Source organism: Leptodactylus fuscus, chromosome 2, assembly GCF_031893055.1.
Source record: "Leptodactylus fuscus isolate aLepFus1 chromosome 2, aLepFus1.hap2, whole genome shotgun sequence".
NCBI classification, from domain to species: Eukaryota; Metazoa; Chordata; class Amphibia; order Anura; family Leptodactylidae; genus Leptodactylus; species Leptodactylus fuscus.
Window position 1 is genome coordinate 174174652 of NC_134266.1, and position 21815 is coordinate 174196466.

Genomic DNA, 21815 nt, shown 5'->3' on the forward strand with positions numbered 1-21815 from the left:
ACAGAAACTGAAACACCACTAGTTAAAGACAAGGCAGTAATGTTATTTTTAGATGTTCTTCAGCAGTTTAATTTATTGCAGTGGAATAAGTGAGCTGTTTATATGGTTACATAATTACCAGCCATAAAAACTACACTAATGCTTAATGTACGCACTGTAAAAATTTATATAAATGCCTAAACTTATCGCTCATCACATACAACCCCTTTAATAAGCAACCCACAAACTGCTTATTGTGCCAGAAAAAAGTTGCTGTCTGCTGCTCATTTCAAATGTAGTATTATAGGAAGCCATTCAAATGACAATATCCTCTGCACCACTTCCACTTAATATAACTAGTGTCATGTTTTTTTCTCTTATTAAACCTATTGCCTTAATAAACCTCTATTATAGACTAGTTGATTATATTTTTTTCCATTGGTCTTGAATTTTACAGACATTAAAATTTGTCATTCAGTAATGCATCTGCAGAAAAGGCTTCTAGCAACTTCATTTAACGGCATTAGCAGAAAAACTGTTTTGTTTTGTTTTTTATTTAATTTCTGAACAGATTTTCATCTCAAATTAAAAATTCTGCGTTTTCTATATGAATTTGAGCCTTATTCTACAAAAAAAATCAACAATGTACATCCAAAGGTGATAAGAATTAAAGATTATTTAACAAATACCATATGAAGACACCTTTTCATTTGTAGGCAAGAGTGTGACCTGAGGCATTTTTTTTTTTTTTTTTTTTTTAAATATATTGCACTTTGAAATAATACACAAAAGTTAGGCACAAATGTAAAAATAAATATTAGTCACACTTTATTCAAAAATCATAAAAATGCACTGGGATGTTAATAGTGGTTAAACTATAATACCAGTTTCACCCATAAGGTACAGAAGTATTGCAAAAAAATAAATGCAAGAGAGCATATATTATAGAGATTATGGTCATCTTAGTTTACTAGACACAGGGTACAGGTGAATATAGACACTTCCGCAGTAGGTTTCCAAAGTCTCTTTTGCCACTTTGTCCTCATGTCCTCTAAAAATATTAGTCACAAAAGTCAAATTTTGTACAAAGGCAAATAATACTGTGCTTAGAAATTCTTCATCTGCAATAAAAAAAAAAATAGAAAAGGTAGGTGTGCTAATAAAAGTCACTGTTACTTGACATTGCCAAACTCACGAGGTATCGCAACTACAGAGGCACATGTGGCTATTTCTTCATATTGTGGTGGAGGCTCTGTTGGATTCTGTTGTGGCTCAATGACTCTGACACCCCTCTCTCCAGTAGCTTCTTCGTAAGAGGGCGGAGGGTCACAATTTGAAAATCCAGTTGACAACGTATCTGAACGTACATCGTAATCCACGATTCCACTAGGGTGGCCAGCCCTATCAAACGTGTCCTCCACAGTACAGAGTACATTGGAATGCTGCTGGCTACCCATGCCAGGGTCAATTCCTGCCTCTGTAGGGTTTTCTCTCACTCCTCTGGGCGCATAAGCAGTCCGGCGACGCGCCTTCTTTTTGAAAACACATCTCCACACCAATAGGAGCACCAAAAGGACAACAAAAAACACTGTGATCAAGGGGAAGGCGAGATAAAATGGATACCAATTGCGCTCTGTGTTCGAGTCATCATTTCCACTGGTATATTGTTTCCAAAACTCTTTCTATAAAGAAACACAAACAAATGTATATAGTGTTCAAAATGTCATATACCGCATAAACAATATCTGACACTGCGCAAATTGGATTTCATGAACAGTCAATATAATGTAGAGTAATAAAAAGTATGAAGCTGGCTTAGGGACTGAACCTGTTCCATATGCAGCGAGTGCTGGTTTTGTTACTCTCATCCCTTCTATTTAACCACTTAGATGCCACGGCTAATTTACACAATGGTTAGAAACTGCACACATGACATACATGTGATTACATTGTGCTGAGGACCTGCTATCTTTACAAGGCAGGATGGTTTAGGATGATGCCACAGGCACAACACGTTATACAAAATGATATATTATATCGCTGTTTTTTGATTACCTCTCCTCACATAAATGGAATAAAATGTGATCCAAAAGCTGCATGTGGCCAATAAAAACTACCACTCAAAACCATGAGGAACAAAATATAAAAAGATCTGTAACACATCAACATAAAACTACAAAAATAAAAATAATAATAATAATGAAGGGTCTCAGAATATGGTGATATTTTTCTTTTTAAATGTAACTAAACATTTAGACAACTTTTGATTTTCTGTCAGTATTTGAGTCATTAATAATTTTTTAATATTCTTTATGAATACATTTTGTATAATTTCTGTGAAGGCCGTCATGTGTTTTACTCTCTGGTTTCAGAATGTGAGAGCTATTTCTGTCTCTCACTGAATGTTACTGTGTATGGGAGTACGGGGCTGTGTAACATGTAGGGGAGAGTCACTTCAAACAGTTATATCTCGGACACCATGAAACGTACAAACTTGCTTTTGGTGTCTTATAAAAGAGGAGATTCTCTTAGCACTAAGGCCGCTATCCAGAAATATCACTGGTTGAAAAGACAGTCGGGATTGGGATATTTATATGCAGCTGTATAAAATATGATACAAAAATCCTAATTCCAACTGTCTTTTCAACCTGTTCTATATATTATACATATTTGCATGAAAATAGAAGAAAAATTAAGCTAAGCTGTTTTGTACATTATTGCATAATTTAAATACATATACTGTACATGTATGGATGTGAAAATGTAATGTAGCCACATTCTGGGTTGGGCCCACAGTACATTGACTTAGAGCACTAAATCTTTTACTTCTAAAGAATAAATAACAGACTCACATTAAGCTGCTGCCCTGTACGGCTGCTAGTATACTATTGTACTGTATATGTATTAAGACTTTTCAATACTATAGGCAGCACACCCTTAGTTACCCTAATGAATCAAATACAGAGGAAACGGCTAGGGACAAGATCAATAGGCAGTGAGAGTGCTGGTTTGTGTTTTATAGTCTTTTCTAACTATCCCTGGCAATACTAGAGAACATATCTGCTAGCAGTGAAGGGATAGAATAAGTAATAAGTAACAGCAATGCTCACATAGTGGGCTTTTGCATAGCAAACTGCTGGCTATAATGAATGTAATGTTCTAATGACTAGAGCAACAGCAATATTTATACAGTGGACATATACACAGCAACTTGTCTGCTATAATGAATATAACATTAATGTATATAGTAAAAAGAAACAGCACTATTTATATAGTGAGTGTTTGCACAGCAGACTGCTTGCTATGACTATAATGCATTAGCAGTACTTATATAGTGGACTCTATATAAGTTCCTCTGTCTCTGGTGTATTGACCATATACCTAACAATCCTTTATTTTATTTACTGAATACCAAACATAGTGTTGTAAGTCTGGTATACTTACGCCTATCATAATTATCACAGGATTAAATTATAATAAAGCAGCAGAAACAACAGCTAGACAGTGAGCTGAGACACTGCTGCTGGTAAGAGCCTGTGAGTGCAGAGTATAAAGGCCTGGAATTTGGGGTACCGTCCCATCAGAACGCAGCATGCTGATACCAGGGAAAAGATGGCAGATTGCATGAACTGATTATCATCGTGCTTCCAAGGATAATTTATTAAATGTACAACAGCCAAGTGGTGATCGGTCCTCTTAGTGAGTGAAACACTGGTTGACTATGGGCTGTTCCTTGTTTCTGGGCGTGCAGTTTTGCTATTTACCACACAGACAGTAAAATAACTTGTGAGCAGGTCACTACTGAGGCCTATAATTGGCTGCTGGAATAGAAAGCCACTGGTGACCTGAGCTCGGATCTGTAAACAGACGTATTCACCTGGAAATGGAGGACCTGGGTGAGAGGAGTACCCCTTTATTTGAAAGCACTGGCACCCAGAGGCTAGAGTGCACCTAAAGCGTTGCAGCAGGCATTGTCTGGCAGTACCCTCAATTACTACTACAGTAGCTCTAGCACCAACACTAACCACAAGGTGGAGCTTTAGTAAAAAAAAAAAAAAGCCATGCAGAGTAGTACGCTAGTCCTCATATGAATATATACATATTCCATTACACAAATACACACTGAATACATAACAGAACAGGTTTAAAAAGGGGTTTTCCTTCCCCAAATGCACTTTTCATAATGATGACCTATCCACAGTTCAGGATCTGTGGGGGGACTAACACTTGAACCCCACACAGATGAGGTGTTCTGGCATCCTCCCAGTGTCAGAATCAGCAGTAGTGGACTGGGAGAGGATACAGTCTACTCCTATTCAGTAGACAGGACTACAGATCTGTGCCCATTACTTGAATAGGAGTAAATGTGAACATGTTCTCTTATCCAGTACTACAGTGTCAGGCGAATGAAGTGTGAGGTTCCTGTGGAAAGGTCATCAGTACGAAAAATGCATATGGGGAAAGCCCCCTTAAAGGGGTTGGCCACTTTCAGACCAATATTGACAAGCAAATGTACAAAAGATATACAATTTTCCAATATACTTTCTATATCAATTCCTCACGGTTTTCTAGTTTTCGGCTTGCGGTCATTCATTCTGTTACTTCTAGTGGATAAAACTCTGACCATGGTCATGTGATTTACGGTCCATGGTCATGGGAATAATAGGGAATATGGGTAGGAGCTGTCTTTAGAAGACAATCCCTTAAAAATATTGTATGGCATTTATACTATTTGCATCAGCTTTGCTGTCCTCACTCCATAGAAAACAATGGCAAAATGTTCATATACTCAATACTGTACTTACAGTCCGCTCATCGTTTTCAAACACTTCTCTGGCCTCTTCATAGTTGCATATTTCCTCTCTGCATTCCCTCTCTAGGTTTCCTTCTTTCATCTCCTCCAAGAAACTATTAGCTCTTGGAAAACGCTTTAAAACAGTATTTGCGTCATCTTCAGACAGGAACACTGAAAACAAAAATCAATATTAACTCAAAATGAGAAAAGTGTACATTACTCCCTTTTCATTAGTAAACATTAAACCTTCCAATGCCAAGGATATATTGTATATAATGTATCATTTGAAAATAAGCTATGTTTAAAACTGTTTTTCAAACCTAATTCCAAAAAAAATATTGAGACACATTGTGTAAAGTGTAAAAAAACAAACAAGAATGCAATGGTTTGGAAATCTCATATAACCATATTTTATTCATAATAAAACAGAAAATAGATTAGACATAATAGACATTTTTCCATTTCATGTGAAAATATTAACTTGTTTAGAAATTTATGACAGCGACAAATCTCAAAAAAGTTGGGATAGAGCCATGTGTACCATGTAACCTGTAACCGTCTGGAAAGGGAGGACACCAATGAATCAAGTTTTGGGAGAGAAATGCTATCCCATTCTTGCCTGATATAGCATTCTAGCGGCTCAACAGTCGATGGGTCTTTACTATATTTTTCATTTCATGATGTGTCAAATGTTTTCTATTGGTAAAAGGATGGGAGTATACGTTGTTTTAAGACCTCTATATATTGCTGAGCATTGTCTTTCAATATGTGTTAAAGGGGCTCTATCATTGGCAAATTACTTTTCCCAATAATAGAGCCCCTTTAACTGTCCATGCCACGCGCACTAATACACTTTGCCCTAGCTGGATCGTCCCTATCCTCTAGAGTTTGCAGGACACCGCGTCACTGGTTTCCAAAAAGAATTTAACATTTTCATTTGTGTGTCCACAGAAAAGTTTTCCATATTGATAAGTCCATTTTAAATGAGCTTTGGCCGAAGGAAAAGAGTGGCCTTTCTGGATTGTGTTGATATTTAACTTGTTCTTTGCACGATCCAGCTTTAACTTGCATTTGTGGATTGCACATCAAATTGTGTTCACTGACAAGGATTACTGAAAGTATACATAAACTGATTTGCATTATTTGCACATACCATTTTTTAACACAGTGCTACCTGGTGGCCCACAGATCACGACCACCCAACATTGAGGGCAGCTTTGTCCCTTGTACTCATGGATTTCTCCAGATTCTCTGAATCTTTTGATGATGATATTATATACTGTAGATGGTGGAATATTCAAAGACTTTGCAATTTTATGTTGAATATTTTTATGAAATTGTTCTACAATCTTTAGACACGGTTTTTCACAGATCGGTGAACCTCTGACCATCTTTGCTTCTGAGAGACTTTCTAACATGATCTTTTTATACAGTCATGTGACTTTTGAACATTTGAAAACTGACCCTCCAGCTGTTTTTCCATTAGTACTACTTATTTTTCCAGCCCTTTGTTAAAAAAGTTGTCCACTTTCAGACCAATATGGAGACAAATGTTATTGTTTGTATAATAAGTTATACAATTTTGCAATATATTTTCTGTATCAATTCCTCCTGGTTTTCTAGATCTCCGCTTGCTTTGAAATTAAATTTTACTAGGTCTCAGAGGATTGGCGAAGGGGGAGGGAGGGGAACACTCCTTCAGGCTAAGGCTCCATGTTGCAGAAACACGTTATTTTTTTGCAGATTTTGCTGCAGTTTTTAGAGCCAAAGTCAGGAGTGGACTGGGCAGAAGCTAGAAGTAGAAGAGATTCCTTTATAGCTTCTATTTCTTTTGAGGCAAAAAGCAGCGTTTCTGCAACATAGGGCTTCAGCCTTAACAGGAACTTTTCTCCACCTCTATCAACTCAAGCCATTTTTATCCTTTAATAGGTGCTCCTCTAATGATTCTAGCACAGTTGGAATTTTTCTTTGCCGCCACCGTGCAAAAGTAATCAATGCAATTCATTTTGGTGCCTAATATTAAGTGTAAGTGATTCAGAAGTCCGACACTGTCTGCCTCTAATTGGAAATGACATTAAAGCGTCTTAGCAAAAAAACTAACAGCACTTTAGGAACAGTAGGGGCTCGAGAAAAAACTCCAACTAAGTCATAATCAGTGGAGGGGCATAGCAGTGAATGGACCACCAGTCACACAATCCAACTGGTGTTCCATTCAAAAGGAGAATTCAGGGGGACTTTCAGTACCTAGTCCATCTGATCAATGGGGGACACTGTGAGTCCCCAGTGATTGTGAACTTACCCCTGTCCTGTGGATAGAACATAAGAATCCATAACAGCACAACCCCTTTAACTTTAGAACGTACCTTGCACGCTCTTGAGCATTATGCACAGGCTTGTTTATTTTACTTTTTTAAAGATTGTAACTATGTTTCCACAGCTGCAAAAATACACAATAAACAATACAGGACAAGATCTGCACAGTAAGTAAAGATCAGAAAGTAAGCCAATATACACAGAATAAGAACTTGAAAATGAAAAGAGATCAAGCTTCCATGTTGAAAGTCTTGCTCAGTGGATGTGCAGCCCCTATTGACGGCTCCAATGCAAAACTGTAAGGCCCGGTTCACATCAGCATTCGGGTTTCTGTTCAGGGAGTCCACTTAGGAACCCCTGAATGGAAACCTATACACATTAAATAGCGGTTACCTAAGAAACCACATAGACCCAAAAGACTATAATAAGGTCCGTGTGGTTTGCTTGCAGTACTTTTCTCTCCGCATGTTTCTTGCGGAAACTGTGGAAACCTCATTATAGTCTATGGGATCCGTGTGGTTTCTTAGGTAACCGCCTTTTAATGCTTATAGGTTTCCATTCAAGGGGTCCCCAAGGGGACTCTCCAATTGGAAACCTGAAAACTGATGTGAACCAGGCCTAAGTGACTTGGAAGGTCCCGTTTATAAAACCAATAAAAGCTGTAAAACCCAAAGGTTAACAATTTTACTCACACAAGAGATGCAGTGTGGCCCTGCCTTAAAGGAGTTGCCCTTTCAAAATGTGGTTCCTGAGACAATCAGGTGATTGCCAAAGGTCCCATTCCTGACTCTCCTGACAAATAACTTATACAGCATATAAACAGGGGTTATGTCATGAAAAGTATGTATTCTCTATCCATAGGATAGAGGAAAAATACCTAATCAGTGACGTCTGACCCCTGACACCCCTACTGTGTCTGAGATCAGGGTGTCCTTTCTCCCCCCCACTGCACATTCAGTCTGACCACAGCCATGATTCGTGGCATAACCTTTTTAAGGAGCCAACCCCTTTAATAAAGTTCTGTCACCTGTGTCAGTAGGACAAGATGTGGACAGATTTTCAGGCTCTGGAAGTGAACATGCTTTCTATTCACCAATAGCAAACACAGATTATTAAATATATGGAATAGCAACATGAGTGAATACTTACGAAATATAAAAAGTTAAAATGCTGTTCGAAATATCTATGTTTCCATATAACCTATAAATGATCTCCACTACATTAAATAAAATATAATAGTAAAAAAGCTTGTGGCAGATAAAGCTGCAATCCAGCAGAACAAAGCTAAAGATGGCATAGAAAATATGAAAACCCCGGCAGAGCATATGAAAAGTTCACTTTGCAGAGCTGACACTAATTCCTAAGGACAATGGCTCCTGTTCCCAGTACATCAGTCAGATTGTGCATTCCACTGCAGTGAAGTTTATCACCAGCGGCACACTGAGCTCACCAGAGGAAATTCTACAGCTAAAAATAGCACTGGCAAGAGAGAGCAGCACAAGAGGACAATGCGACGATAGATGATCAAATCCAAAAGGTGACGGTTCTACCTAACTAATCTGAGTAAACATTTACTATGGTCACATCAGTCCCAAAAGACTTGTAAATCAATTCTTTGCTCCACATGCAAAACTTTGTTTTTCTGAGCAATTGGCAAAAAAAGAAAAAAATCCCTCTCAGCTTTTCCCTTAGTACTCTGGTCCAGTTCTGCCTAGTTTTCCACAAGCATCACTTTTACACAAACTCTTCAATGCTGCACACAAACTGCAGCAACAAGTCTTAGACAGCACGAAGAAGGCCCTTCTTACAAGACATGCAAATCCTGTATTACATGGGCTGATGAATGATCCAGTTATCAGGTATGAACTTCTATAGGAACCCCTGTTCCTGAGTACTGTAAATCTGCTGGTGCTCACTTCACAAGCAATATTTTGCACTGCATCTTGCACGCGACACATAGAATTTGTCTGTAGGATATTGCCCTGTTTGAACAAGTACAGTCGATAAACAATGAAACTTTATGGGTAACAATCACTTGAGTGACCTCAACTGTATAGTGCTGAGTAATACGGACCTGAAAAAAAAAAAAAAAAAGAAATAATCCAACCAGTGGTACCTTTACAGATTTTGTATTAGGGCCCTACCTACCATATCCTGTGCCTGTAAAACAACACCATGTAAAAAGTGTACCTGTATATCAGTTCCCTAGTCAGATGACCAGATATAGAGGGCAACATTTTTGACAGGAACACAGAATTGTTACAAGTATAACCAAATCTGACTCAAAGGAGACTGATGAAACTTGTCAGTGAATGCAGATAACAGTTCCAAATGACCATCATTGGGTTGTTATGCAGATTGTTACGTACCCTCCCATACTTCAATTTTAACCTTCACAAGGAGATGTGGACTTTACTGATCAGATACCTAGGCCATGGTCACCAGGCTAGGCCTCAATAAAAGTCCATGCAGCTGCTAGCAGGCTGGGTGTAGATGTAGCTACAACAGATCTGGGTTGGTAGAAAGAATACCATCCACAGTTAAACTGGTTGATCTCTAGACACTTCTGTTTCCTGAGCCATCATCTAAGCTGATCAGGTCAGAGACTGTTAACTATAATGGTCACTAACTTTTCATCAAATTTGATATACCGTAAGTGAATTGTACGGATGTATACAAGATATCAGGCTTCCTTGATCGCCTCCCTATGCCTTTCAATCAAAATTGGTGCTAATTTTTCTGGAGACAGACTGGTCAGCCAGGTTATATAACTAGTATTATTCACCTCAGGAGAAGGGGGAAGGTGAAACAAACAAGCAAAAAAATACTTACCTGTACCCGTCATTCTGGTGTCCGTCGCTGCTGGCCGATCCTGTGCACTAGTGCCGTGCCAGCAAAAGTCTTTGCTGCACGTGACCTCTGAGTTTGAAGGGTTGTCAAGGGTGAAAAAACAAATTTTTATGAAATTTGGCTTAGGTGTATGTAACCCTCTGACTTCAACTTTATGTGTCTACACAATTATTTTGTAAGAAATAGAAGTTAAGTTCACCGTTGGATGCCCTTGGTAGCCGTATTTCTAGAAGTAATACACTCAAATTTCTCTAGACAGGCTATTTCACAAAGCATCACATTACTCATAGGCTAAATTAGGAAATCTTGAGGGCACATTCAAAGGACAAGTCTACATCTATATCCTCCTTAACTTGAAAAATTACAGCTTTTCTTATAAGATGTCCTAGTTGGTAATCACTTTGGGCATCGCTGAAGTTATTAATGCAGTTGGACAATGACTGTACTTTGAAAGGGTTTTTCGGTTTCATGCAAATAAAGCTTAAAGGGGTAGTCTCGCCACTTATGGCTCCTGTAATAGTCTCCCATACTAAATATTCTTACATGGGATATCCCATGGCCCATCGTTAACATAAGTCAACAATTTGAGATCAGGGAGGTCTCATTGTTAGGACCCCCCTGAATAGCTGTGGTCACTGGATCCACTGCAATCATTGCTGGTGTCACTGGAGCCATCACTAACAAGTGACATATTAATTCTAGACTATTTCTCATTACTCAGGTAGTGACACACTATATAACTGGATGTAGGTATAACTGCAGTCAGTTCTGGGGTCAGAGGAGGTGTCACTAATAAGAAAGGCTGAGTTTGTTTAACCTGCACTTGGTTTACGTCCTTTGGGTATGCTGTGGAACCTGAAGGACAGAAACCCTGTCCACTTAAAAAAGCTGTTACCCGTGTAAACCTGCAGACCCCATAGACTAATAATAAGGTCCACCAGTGTTTTGACGATTTTACATGGAATCTCAGGAGGATTCGCCCAAACACTGGTGTAAACCTAGTGTAAGTGAAATATTTATTCCAGATTACTTTTCATTATTCAGGCTGGATGTGGTTATAACTGCAGTCAGTTCTGAGGTCACAGGTACTGTGACATACTGATTGATTCCAGGTTATTTCCCATTACTGACTGTGACGTTTTGCTGCTAATAAGGTCAATAATGAGAAATAGTCTGAATGCAGTCATAACTGCATACAAGTACATATGGGCAGATTTATTAAAGCAGTTGTCCAGGGAGTAATTATTCATTCACATACCTGGTTCCAGGAATGCTTTTCATGGGCCCAGGGGTTCTAGCGACATCATGAACCCCCAGGTCATGTGATCGGGGGCAGTGTTTGGCTCCCCGATTGCTCTTCCCTGCCTTCATTCCTCTATAGAAGTAACTATAGTAAAACCAACCTCCATAGAACAGGTAATTAATTACCTGTGAAATTAGGAGAGGAGTGGGTGGAGCCACCTGAGTGTTGGGGAGACCCAAGGAGCTGAATGCTGCCTCCAATTATATGACCTAAGGGTCAAGACATTGCTGTAACCCCTGGGGTCCATCAAAAGGACCAGGTAAGGGAATAAATACTCCCCAGACAACCCATTTAAGATTGACGTTTCATACACCAGTCTTAATAAAGGCCCAACAGGTGCAGCGCACATATGAAAACTGGTGTGAGATATGTCAGTTCGAGGCATCCCCACCCCAGTCTCCATGTGGGAAAACAAGGTGCAGAATGGAGGATGTGGTGGTGCAGGTTTGTTGCAAGAAAGGCCTTATGCCAAATCTACACCAGAAAACTAGGATAGAGGATTTGATAAGTTCCTCCCATAAAGTGTCTTTACCCTTAGGGTGAATTCACACTGAGTAAACGCTAGCTTATTCTGAACGTAAAACACGTTCAGAATAAGCGGCGTCTAAAGCAGCTCCATTCATTTCTATGGGAGCGGGGATACGAGCGCTCCCCATAGAAATGAATGGGCTGCTTCTTTCACTCCGTGCAGTCCCATTGAAGTGAATGGGGAGTGCCGGCGTATACGGCAAGCTCTGCTCATGCCGGAGCGTACATGCCGGCACTCCCCATTCACTTCAATGGGACTGCACGGAGTGAAAGAAGCAGCCCATTCATTTCTATGGGGAGCGCTCGTATCCCCGCTCCCATAGAAATGAATGGAGCTGCTTTAGACGCCGCTTATTCTGAACGTGTTTTACGTTCAGAATAAGCTAGTGTTTACTCAGTGTGAATGCACCCTTAGGCTACATTCAGATGCCATTCAGCCTCTTTCACGGATCCCCTATACACTACAGGACAAAAATAGGACATGACCTATATTTTGACTATTCGTTACAATAGACTGTCAAAACAATAGTCATGTCAATAGCCCCAATTTACTGACATTGAATGTCACACGGCCACTAATTACTGCCATGTGAAAGTAGCCTCAGAGTAAAAACACTATGTTCTTGGATGTACAGTAGTTCTAATTGCAGTCACAAATAAGAACGTGACACATTGAATAATTCCAGGTTCTTTCTCATTACTGACCTCTTTCAAAGCTATGGCTGGGTTTACATGGTGCATTTTTGCCCCTCCCCCCCGTTTCTATAAAAACGTACTGTGAACCCAGCCTAATGAAAAGAAGCCCGAAATTATTATTGTTTCATCTACTTGAAAGAACCTGATGCTTCAAATGCCAAGTCCTGTGTGTCTTTTTTTTAACATACCCCCCCTTTTCATCTTGCCAATACCTGCACCTATTTTTATCAAAAGAGCGCACTTGCAGCATACATTTTGCGTTACCTAACGGAACTTGTGCCTCCAATACTACCACACCAGTTTATTTATTTATTTTTTACACTGGCAGATTGCAGATTTTGCTTTGGTTTTTGGAGCCAAAACCAGAACAGGATTTAGCAGAAAGGAGTAGAAGTCGTTCCTTTATATTTTCATTCCGTTGCAAAGTAACTTTTTTCTTTGGCTCCAAAAATTACAGCAAAATCTGAAACAAAAAATACCGCTTTTGCACACCTAAGGCTGAGGCCACATGTTGCCAGAACCCAGCTTTTTACAGTACCAGCAAAGTGAAAGGGGTTCTGGCGAATCCCATCCACACATTGCAGAAAAAATCTGCAGCAGATAAGCAGCATTTTTAAAAATCACACCAAGAAATTGCAAATAGATGAATAGAGATCTGATGAAGGGATGTTACTCGTGAAGTGCTAGAAAACCCCGAAACGCGTTATCTTTAATAAATTAGTGTTTAATAATACCAAAAACGATTCTTCATTTCACCGTAACGAGCGCGGAGTAGGTCATCCAACCTGAGGGTATATCCCCCAGTTATAATCTTCATAAAAATCACACCAAGTAAATTATACCTGCAGAAACGCTGGCGTTTCTGTATAGCTATAATAAGAAGAGGAATGGCGCAGAGGAAAACAATGCGGCGGAAAAAAACCCTAACATGATCCATTTCCACCAAACTTTTTCTTTTGCTGCATTCCACTGTGTGGGCCTTAGCCTAAAAGTGTTTTATTGGCTTTTAGCTTCTGGTTCCAAACACTATACAATAATGGGCCCAAACAACCGAATTGTGCAGGAGCCATGTTTTGACCACCAAAATCAGATTTTGAGAACCTATGAAAAGCCACAAAGCAACAAAAAACCTTAAAGAACCATTTTAAGGATTTACAAAAAAAATTTAAATCCTTTAAAAAGGTTATAGTTTTTTTTTTTCTAAATACAGTAAATTTGGAATACCACAGAAATGGAAACTGTGTTCAAAGCTCAAATAGAAATTATAATTGCAAATGAAATTGTATAAAACCGAGCACCAATGTAGGTCATGTTAAATAACACACATCACGTCTAGCGCTTATGCCATGTGCTGTGCAGTACATGGAGCGTGTCTATAGTATGTTGAGGGACTGGAAAATCCTAAACACAAAGATCCATCAGCAAGTAAATTAGAGCAGACTGATTGAAGGATTGCAGGGTAGTCACAAACCTGCTTCAAGGGGCTCTAGCATCACATTTTAGTGATTTGAGATAAAGATATGCCTGGCTATTCAGGTGCTGTTAGTCGTTTTTAAAAAGACACCCCCCCCTTTCCTTTTTTTTTTATAATTACCTATGAAATGGTTATGTAAATCTTTGTGCACGGTGGGCGTTGCATGCACTCCCTAGTGTCATCTTGCTTTTGCTGCATAACTCCCTCCTGTTCCTTCTTCTTCACCTCCTCCAGCATTGTCCTTCCTGGCGGTTTCAATTGAAATTTTGCGCATGCGCTCTCTCCGGAGAACTACTGCGCACGCTCCAGCACCATTTTCCTATAGAGAACATTGCGAGCTGGCACTGGAGCGTGCACAGTAGCGCTCCGGAGAGAGCACTACTGTGCACGCACAAAATTTCAATAGAAACCGCGGGGAAGGACAATGCTGGAGGCGGTGAAGAAGAAGGAGCAGGAGGAGTTATGCAGCAAAAGCAAGATGACACTAGGGAGTGCACGCAACGCCCACCGTGCACAAAGACAGTGATTTACATAACCAATTCAAAGGTAATTAAAAATCACATATCTCAAATTACTAAAATGTGATGATAGAGCCCCTTTCACAATGACAGACAGGGACAACAAACACAAAGCTTATTCTAATGAAAAAATAATATTAACCCAAATATACTCAAGCTAAACTTGATGCACTATGGACATTAACTAATACTAAAATATATGGCGTTACCTCTCCATTTATGCCCAGCCTAGATGCCATGTCTGTTTCATCTGGCAGTACACGGGGTTGTGATGGTCCCAGAGGTGGGAGCTGCACCTCTAAAATGTCTGTAATGGCAATAACCCTTTAATGAACGAATACTGTATTTAGTTCATTAAAACATATAGCTTGTGTCATGTAATATTGTTATTACTTCATGCAAGCAGAAGAGCCTGCAAAGCCACATATGCATGTACTGTGCCAAGTATGAATCCTGTCCTCTGCATGGATGAACATCTATACAGCTCACATAAACTATATATACCCTCATGCAGCAAGTATCAGCTCCTATAGAGAGGCGTTTCCCCACACTACCATATACAGTGGGGCAAAAAAGTATTTAGTCAGTCACCAATAGTGCAAGTTCCACCACTTAAAAAGATGAGAGGCGTCTGTAATTTACATCATAGGTAGACCTCAACTATGAGAGACAAAATGAGAAAAAAAATCCAGAAAATCACATTGTCTGATTTTGTAAGAATTTATTTGCAAATTATGGTGGAAAATAAGTATTTGGTCACCTACAAACAATCAAGATTTCTGGCTCTCACAGACCTGTAACTTCTTCTTTAAGAGTCTCCTCTTTCCTCCACTCATTACCTGTAGTAATGGCACCTGTTTAAACTTGTTATCAGTATAAAAAGACACCTGTGCACACCCTCAAACAGTCAGACTCCAAACTCCACTATGGTGAAGACCAAAGAGCTGTCAAAGGACACCAGAAACAAAATTGTAGCCCTGCACCAGGCTGGGAAGACTGAATCTGCAATAGGCAACCAGCTTGGATTGAAGAAATCAACTGTGGGAACAATAATTAGAAAATGGAAGACATACAAGACCACTGATAATCTCCCTCGATCTGGGGCTCCACGCAAAATCTCACCCCGTGGGGTCAAAATGATCATAAGAACGGTGAGCAAAAATCCCAGAACCACGCGGGGGGACCTAGTGAATGAACTGCAGAGAGCTGGGACTAATGTAACAAAGCCTACCATCAGTAACACACTACGCCGCCAGGGACTCAGATCCTGCAGTGCCAGACGTGTCCCACTGCTTAAGCCAGTACATGTCCGGGCCCGTCTGAAGTTTGCTAGAGAGCATTTGGATGATCCAAAAGAGTATTGCGAGAATGTCCTATGGTCTGATGAAACCAAACTGGAACTGTTTGGTAGAAACACAACTTTTCGTGTTTGGAGGAAAAAGAATACTGAGTTGCATCCATCAAACACCATACCTACTGTAAAGCATGGGGGTGGAAACATCATGCTTTGGGGCTGTTTCTCTGCAAAGGGGCCAGGACGACTGATCCGGGTACATGAAAGAATGAATGGGGCCATGTATCGTGAGATTGTGAGTGCAAACCTCCTTCCATCAGCAAGGGCATTGAAGATGAAACGTGGCTGGGTCTTTCAACATGACAATGATCCAAAGCACACCGCCAGGGCAACGAAGGAGTGGCTTTGTAAGAAGCATTTCAAGGTCCTGGAGTGGCCAAGCCAGTCTCCAGATCTCAACCCTATAGAAAACCTTTGGAGGGAGTTGAAAGTCCGTGTTGCCAAGCGACAGCCCCAAAACATCACTGCTCTAGAGGAGATCTGCATGGAGGAATGGGCCAACATACCAACAACAGTGTGTGCCAACCTTGTGAAGACTTACAGAAAACGTTTGACCTCTGTCATTGCCAATAAAGGATATATAACAAAGTATTGAGATGAAATTTTGTTACTGACCAAATACTTATTTTCCAACATAATTTGCAAATAAATTCTTACAAAATCAGACAATGTGATTTTCTGGATTTGTTTTCTCATTTTGTCTCTCATAGTTGAGGTCTACCTATGATGTAAATTACAGACGCCTCTCATCTTTTTAAGTGGTGGAACTTGCACTATTGGTGACTGACAATACTTTTTTGCCCCACTGTACTTTCTAGGTTATTTTTATTTTCCAGATTTATTATTATTCTTGTAAAATACAGCTAGAAAGTAATTGCTGGTTGTCTATGGGTGAATAAAGTGTGATTTTCTGTTCCCTAGACACAGAGCTGAAAAGAGAATCTGACACTCAACAGTAGTCAAAGAGGTGGTTACTACAACACTGCCATTCATGGCCGGCACGTGTTTTCTCCTGATGAATTGCATTTTCTCTGGTAGAAAAATCCCTGGGGCTTATCAAATCACATCTGCTCAGAATGATACAGCAGTTTGTGTGCCAGCATTGAAAGCCAATCTAGAAGTCTATTTACAGTCAGCCATTGTGAGAATACACCATAGAGCTAGTACACGTTCTAGAGCAGATAAGAAATGTTTAGTCATTTGGGTGACAAATACTCTGATTTCTGTCGTCAGGATTACACAATAAATGACCACATTACAGGGTGGAAATGCCGCCGGCCTGAATACTTTACATAGCCTGCTCCTGTATATCCGCTATTGCACATGCATCATACATGCGGACAAAGCAGACATACATGAGCAGGGAGTTTAATGTAATATATACCAGCTTATATGTATACTACTTACAGTGTTGGCCAAAAGTATTGGCACCCCTACAATTCTGTCAGATAATACTCATTTTCTTCCAGAAAATGATTGCAATCACAAATTATTTGGTATTATCTTCATTTAATTTGTCTTCAATGGAAAACCACAAAAAGAATTGTCAAAAAGCCAAATTGGATAGAATTCCACACCAAACATAAAAAAGGGGGTGGACAAAAGTATTGGCACTGTTTGAAAAATCATGTGATGCTTCTCTGATTTGTGTAATTAACAGCACCTGTTACTTACCTGAGGCACCTAACAGGTGGTGGCAATAACTAAATCACACTTGCAGCCAGTTGAAATGGAATAAAGTTGACAACCTCTGTCCTGTGTCCTTGTGTGTACCACATTGAGCATGGAGAAAAGAAAGAAGACCAAAGAACTGTCTGAGGACTTGAGAAGCAAAATTGTGAGGAAGCATGAGCAATCTCAAGACTACAAGTCCACCTTCAAAGACCTGAATGTGCCTGTGTCTACCGTGCGCAGTGTCATCAAGAAATTTAAAGCCCATGGCACTGTGGCTAATCTCCCTAGATGTGGACGGAAAACAAAAATTGACGAGGTTTTGTGCAGGAAACGGAAACCTGCAGAACGGACTCCCGGGCACAGATGTGAACGAGCCCTCATGGAAACAGAGACCACAAAAGTATATTAAAAAATAGACATACATACTTAGATCTATTTACATAAACATTAATACACTGTCTACCAATAAGTATTTGGACACCTGTGATAGAATAGAAAACAACATTTATTCATATTCAATAGTTGGTAGAGCCTCCATGAGCGGCAAATACAGCCTCAGCCCTCCGGGGCTTTCCACAAGTCCTTGTATGACGGTTGGTGGTATTTTATTCCATTCGGAATAAATTGGAGAAGACAGATAAGTTTCACCGATTTTGGGTGGTTGCAGTTTCGGGGGTCTGCCGACTCTGGGCACATTCGGACAATCACCGTTCACCTTCCACTTCATAATCACATAGGACACTGTCGATTTGGGTAATTCAGTTCGCTTGCTATATTCCTTAAGGATCAACCATTTCTATTTTTTAGTAGTAACAGTATTTTTAAACAAAATTATAAAACAAGATAACTGTGAAATATCTTTCTATTAATGAAAAATTGCACTGTAAACATCTCTCTATTGAGAGCAAACTAGGATTAAAAAACCCACACGGCTTTTCAGTGTTCATCAGTTTCATAATATCAGCAGAACAGACGGCTACCCCGCACAGATACTAATGTGTACTGAAGGGGCCTTAAGCGAGGAAGCAACTCACCCTACAAAGTGTGGAGTTCCTGCGCACACAGGGAATACTACAAAATACATTTTTGAATATTTTTTTTTTTTAGTATTCCTATTTTTATACTTTCTTTTCTTAACATCACCAATAATGTACAAGATACCACTGGATTCAAGAGCTTGAAAAAGTCATGTCATGTAAACTTACTGTCCACCAAAATCACCAAGTCTTTTTTAGTGGCAGTTTTATCAATTTACAATGACTTAATAATAAATTACTGGGTAAGACTGCCACTGAGAACGATTTGTCCATTTTGGTGGACAGTAAGCTTACCTTTAGTGAACAGTACCAAGCAAGGGATGCATTACAAGAGGTATATATTCTCATTACAAGAATATCCTACTAATATTCTAAATGTGAAAGTTTGTGTGTTTGGATGTTTGTTCCTCAATCACGCAAAAACAGCTGCAGGCATTCGGCTGACATTTGGCACATAAATACCTTGGAACCTGGAATGAAACATCAATGAGATCTAAGTAAATAAATACATGTATGTATAGATTTACCCACAACAATATCATCATACATACAGAGGACGCCCGGACCCATATTACCTCCATCTATATCAAGACCTGGACATGCACGACTTGACAAAGCCTTGTGTCGGGCGAAACGTACGTCGGGTGCGTGCACGTCCAGGTCTCGATATAGGTGGAGGTAATATGGGTCCAGGGGTTCCTCTGTATGTATGATGATATTGTTGTGGGTAAAACTGTACAGACATGTATTTATTTATTTACATATAGTAACCCACAACCCTTATAAGGCTGTATTCACACAGAGTAACGCCAGCCGTTTTTTGTGTGCTTTTTGCACATAGCGCCGCGACTGCAGTAAAAAACTAAACTATTAGCCATATTATGTAATTAGTAATGTAGATGTGTAATTTATAACATATAAATATAGATAACATATATAACATAATTTATTTCTCACGAATAAGAGGAGCTTCACTATGTCTATGTATCCAATGGTTGTCAACCATTTATGAAGGAGTTAAATTGGTGTACGAATAGGAATCTGACTTTAGCAAAACAAAAGAGTTAGAGTCTGAGGTTTGGCCTATGGACTCCACAGGGTCGGCAGAATCTTCTCTGCAGATCAATGTTCCCAGCCAGACAATGTACCATGAAATTTAAAGCGTAACTAAACGTTTGGACAACTTTTGATTTTCTGGCAGGATTTGTGTCATTATTACATTTTGTAATACATTTTCTTCACAGATTGTGGCTCCTTTTATTTCTTTATTCTTTCCCTTGCTTCTCTATTGAGAGCTGTACCTGTTTCTCATTTTCTTATTGTGTATGGAGTATAGGGCTGTGTAAAGTGAAGAGAAAATGAGAGTGGGGGACGGTCAATTCAGACGTATATATTTCAAGCATTATAAATCATGCAGACTTGCTTTTGTCATATGAAAGAAGAATATCATGACAGTTCTACACAAAAGATTTACAGAGATATAGCTGTCTGAACACAAAGACAGGATTGGGATATTTATGTTCAACTGTGTTTTCAACCATTGATGTATCTGGAAATCACAGTGTGGGATCAGCAATGACAGAGTTCACACAGGCAGCAGGGTTCAAACTCCAAGGGCGCTTTATTCAAATGCCTCAGCACAAAACAGCATGCAAACAAAACAAAGCTAAGCCTGTCTAGCTCTAACTATACAGTAGGATGCCTCACTAATACCTGGCAACAAACTGTCCATAACCGCCCCAGGGGTGCTTTCCCTCTCATGCTGCAAACCTGTCAGCCCTTTTCAGGCTTCCTTCCCCAGTAATGAATTTCAAGAAACCTCACCCGAGAACACCTGGGACTAGGGAAAATCCATAGTGGACTAGGGTGTGGACTGGAAGACTCCCACAACCAAACTGTCCTCCAGTTCAGAAAATTCAGCCCGTGTAACTTAAAAGAGGACCTTTCATCACTTGGGGCACATGTGGTTTAATATACCGCGAGAAAGCCGACAGTGTGCTAAATTCAGGGCACTGTCGGCTTTCATGATCTGTGCCCCAGGTGAAGAGCTATCAGTGCTGGTACGTAGCTCTTCACTGACTGTCAGGAACGCCCTTCCTCACAGCAGCGCCTATAGCGCTGTACTGTGAGAGCGGAGAGGATGCCCCCCCCCCCCCCCCCTCAAGTACTCGTCTATGGACTATGTACTGTGAGGAGAGGGAGGAGGCGTTCCTTACCGCTCTCACAGTACAACGCTATAGACACTACAGTGAGGAAGGGCGTTCCTGACTAACTGTCAGGAATGCCCTTCTGACAGTGAAGAGCTATGGTACCAGCACAGATAGCTCTTCACCTGGAGCACAGATCATGAAAGCCGATAGTGCGCTGAATTTGGCACATTGTCGTCTTTCTAGCTGTGTATAAAACTGCATGTGCCCCAAGTGATGAAAGGTCCCCTTTAAATAAAGAGCCCTAGATTCCTATGTTCTGCTACAGCAACATGTATCCTGGATTTCCGCTACCATGTCTGGCCTAGGAAACTAGGTGAGATATACACCGCGTCCACAACTTTACCATACACTTTACCACAACAGGTAGAACTGCATCTGTATGAAGAGGGCTCAGCTTACGGTCATATGATAGATGAGAGTCTCCTTGACACAAAAAGCAAATTTCTAAGTCTTACAATCTGTGACATATGACAGGACCCTCCCCCTCTCTCATGTTCTCTTCACTTCATACAGCCCCTTACTACATACGCAAGGAGAAGCAGGGAACAACTCTCAATAGAGAAGAAAGGAAAGAGTGAAAAAAAATGCAGGATTTCACAGAAAAGAGCCAAAATGTGTTACTGAAGTATATTACATAATGTATTAATGGATGAGTCTTTTATAATTCAAAACATATTGAAGGATCTTTTCTTAGTATCATATTTAAGGAATCTTTTGAGCCAAAGTGCTGCTGGAGCTGACTTCTTAAGCCTCCTTGACGAGGAGACTCTCTGCAGCTGAGTCGCTGCCGTAAAATCCCCAAAGTGTGGACTGAAGGGGGGTGGAATGACAAGTCCCACTACCAACCTACCTGTCATTCCTAAAAACCCAACCCAGTACTGAGCATTTACCAAAATGCTCAGCAGACAAACGTTGTCTGCTGAGAACAAACATTACTGGAGTTTTCTCATCTCACCCACCTGAGTAGTCTGGGTAAGATGTACACCTCCTCCATTACCTGACCAGCCATCGGCTTACAATACATTATATGCATTAAATGTATATGTGGCACCAACTCACTTACTGTGGTTAGGTAAAATGCTGA

General features: G+C 40.0%; 1 protein-coding gene across 2 annotated transcripts in view; it reads right to left on the reverse strand.

The window, feature by feature from the left end:
- Positions 1–311: 311 nt before the first annotated feature.
- PRRG1 (proline rich and Gla domain 1) overlaps positions 312–21815 on the reverse strand; it is a 35317-nt gene continuing 13813 nt past the window's right edge. For both annotated transcript variants that reach the window (XM_075262805.1, XM_075262806.1), the window contains exons 3-4: positions 4785–4945; positions 312–1661 (exon numbers count right to left, since the gene is read on the reverse strand). In XM_075262805.1, coding sequence (XP_075118906.1) covers positions 1152–1661; positions 4785–4945 — 671 coding nt within the window. In that variant the 3' untranslated portion in view covers positions 312–1151. The remainder of the gene's footprint in view (positions 1662–4784; positions 4946–21815) is intronic.